This window comes from Penicillium brevicompactum (genome assembly GCF_028827555.1).
Source record: "Penicillium brevicompactum strain IBT 35665 chromosome Unknown utg000001l_segment0_segment0, whole genome shotgun sequence".
Taxonomy (NCBI): domain Eukaryota; kingdom Fungi; phylum Ascomycota; class Eurotiomycetes; order Eurotiales; family Aspergillaceae; genus Penicillium; species Penicillium brevicompactum.
The window spans coordinates 608,482-610,302 of record NW_026623203.1 but is presented as its reverse complement, the minus strand read 5'-3'; the positions used below and the strand labels follow the sequence as shown (position 1 = coordinate 610,302).

The 1,821-nt window shown below is 50.0% G+C and overlaps 1 protein-coding gene across 1 annotated transcript; it reads left to right on the top strand.

The window, feature by feature from the left end:
- Nucleotides 1-703: 703 nt before the first annotated feature.
- N7506_000129 (ankyrin repeat domain-containing protein) lies at nucleotides 704-1,267 on the top strand (the record flags this gene model as incomplete). Its single annotated transcript, XM_056949425.1, has 1 exon — nucleotides 704-1,267. One exon carries the CDS (start codon nucleotides 704-706, stop codon nucleotides 1,265-1,267), a length of 564 nt encoding a protein of 187 aa, XP_056815340.1.
- Nucleotides 1,268-1,821: the final 554 nt, after the last annotated feature.

Here is a 1,821-nt window from a genome sequence, read left to right as displayed (position 1 = left end):
TGAGTATACCCCGTTTAAGTTACCATACAAAGACAAAGAGAGAATGGGTACTCGATAAACAAGAACAACCCGTCCTGAGTGGTTAAAATACCACCCTTAGTTCGACAAAACCACAAAATTAAAAAAGGTCTCCACTGTCTTACGAGAGCGAAAATAGTAGCAAACGATAAAGACTGATGTATTTCTCAAAGGAGACGCGCTCCTTGGCGTGTCTCCACAAGTTGGGCGCCAAAACTTGGGCTCTGGCAGCAAGGGGGTCTGAGCGCGATCTCCTGTGCTAAAAACTCACACGCGCGAGGGGATCAACCGTTAGCGCTTTCGCCGCAATGCGTCATTGCATTAGCGGCTTCTCGGTACCATGGAACATAAAGAATGCCCGGATTGCGAAATTTTGTGGGCCGCGGGCGGCAGATTAGTGGTCCGAAACCTCCCATGCTGACTGAATCCCCTGAATGATCGTTTCAAATTAAAATCTCATGCCTTGGGCTTGTGATACTGCGACATCTATGGAGCAAGTTGCGGCTGAGCCTGTCGCAGGGTGTAATTATGACATCAATGCAACAGACCACCGTGGCAACACACCTCTGGCATTGGCGGCGAGACACGGTAATCTTCCACTAGCGAAGCAAATTTTGGGATACCACGGCCTGGAGGTGGATTTAAAGAATATTCATGGAAGGACTCCTCTTGCCCGAGCAGCAGCATGGGGCCATGCCGCTATTGTGCGCCTGCTTCTCAAACACAGCAGGGTGGATGTGAATTCCAAGACCACTATGGAAACACGCCACTGGCACTCGCCGCTGAGGAAGGGTACGAACCCGTGGTAAACGCCCTACTAAAGCGAGAAGAAGTCCAAGCCGACTCGAGAAATGCCTTCAATGCCACACCGTTAGCGTTGGCAGCTGAACGAGGACATCAAAGAGTGGTGGTCTGCCTGCTCCAGCGCCATGACGTGGAGGCCGACTCGATTGACAAGGAGGGCTGTACACCTCTCTCGCGGGCCGCGGCGATGGGATTTGAGAACATAGTCCGCATACTTCTCGGCCAATCAGGCGTGGAAATCAATTCGAAGGACAAAGACGGATATACGCCTCCGGCATGGGCGGCGCGAAGAGGCCAGAGCGCGGTTGTCCAAGTGCTGGTCGAACAAGATGAATTGGATATAGATTCGAGAGATGATGATGGATATACAGCTGTTATGCTAGCAATGGATGAAGGGCACGGGGAAGTCGTACAAATGCTCACTCAATCAGTCGAGGCTGGATGAGGATGTTGTGAGATGATATCAAGTACCAAGTCGCATCTTCTGAGAGTGGCTATGATGACCGGAATATTTGAGGATGGGAGACATCAGCGTGTGTATTATGCTTCCTGTACCATTCAGCATCTTTCCAAATGGCGCCATCTGCCTGTCACACGCCGCCAAAGTAACAGAAACGGGCGTTTGAGTACTTGTAAACTCATGTGCCATATAAAACAATACATCTCCCGAGGAGGAGCTCCTGGTTGTAATCCGCGAAACCTGATCTTCGCCGCCGTGAATGTGCAGGATCAAGCACTAATTGGTCTTTTTTTCTCTCTCTAGATGAGATTAGTTTACGAACAATATCGGGGAGTCTAAAATGAGGCTCTATCGCTCTAGGATAGAAGCAAAGTAATCTATCGAGGACCCAAGAAATGCATCGAAAGAGACCCCTTAACCCTACAACAATTAGTAGGAAACTGGTTAGCGATACAACCCATTACCTACAAACGCTATCCGACCGCATCTTGATCTCTGACGCCGTATCCTCCAGGAACTGGGACACGACGCATCTCGCC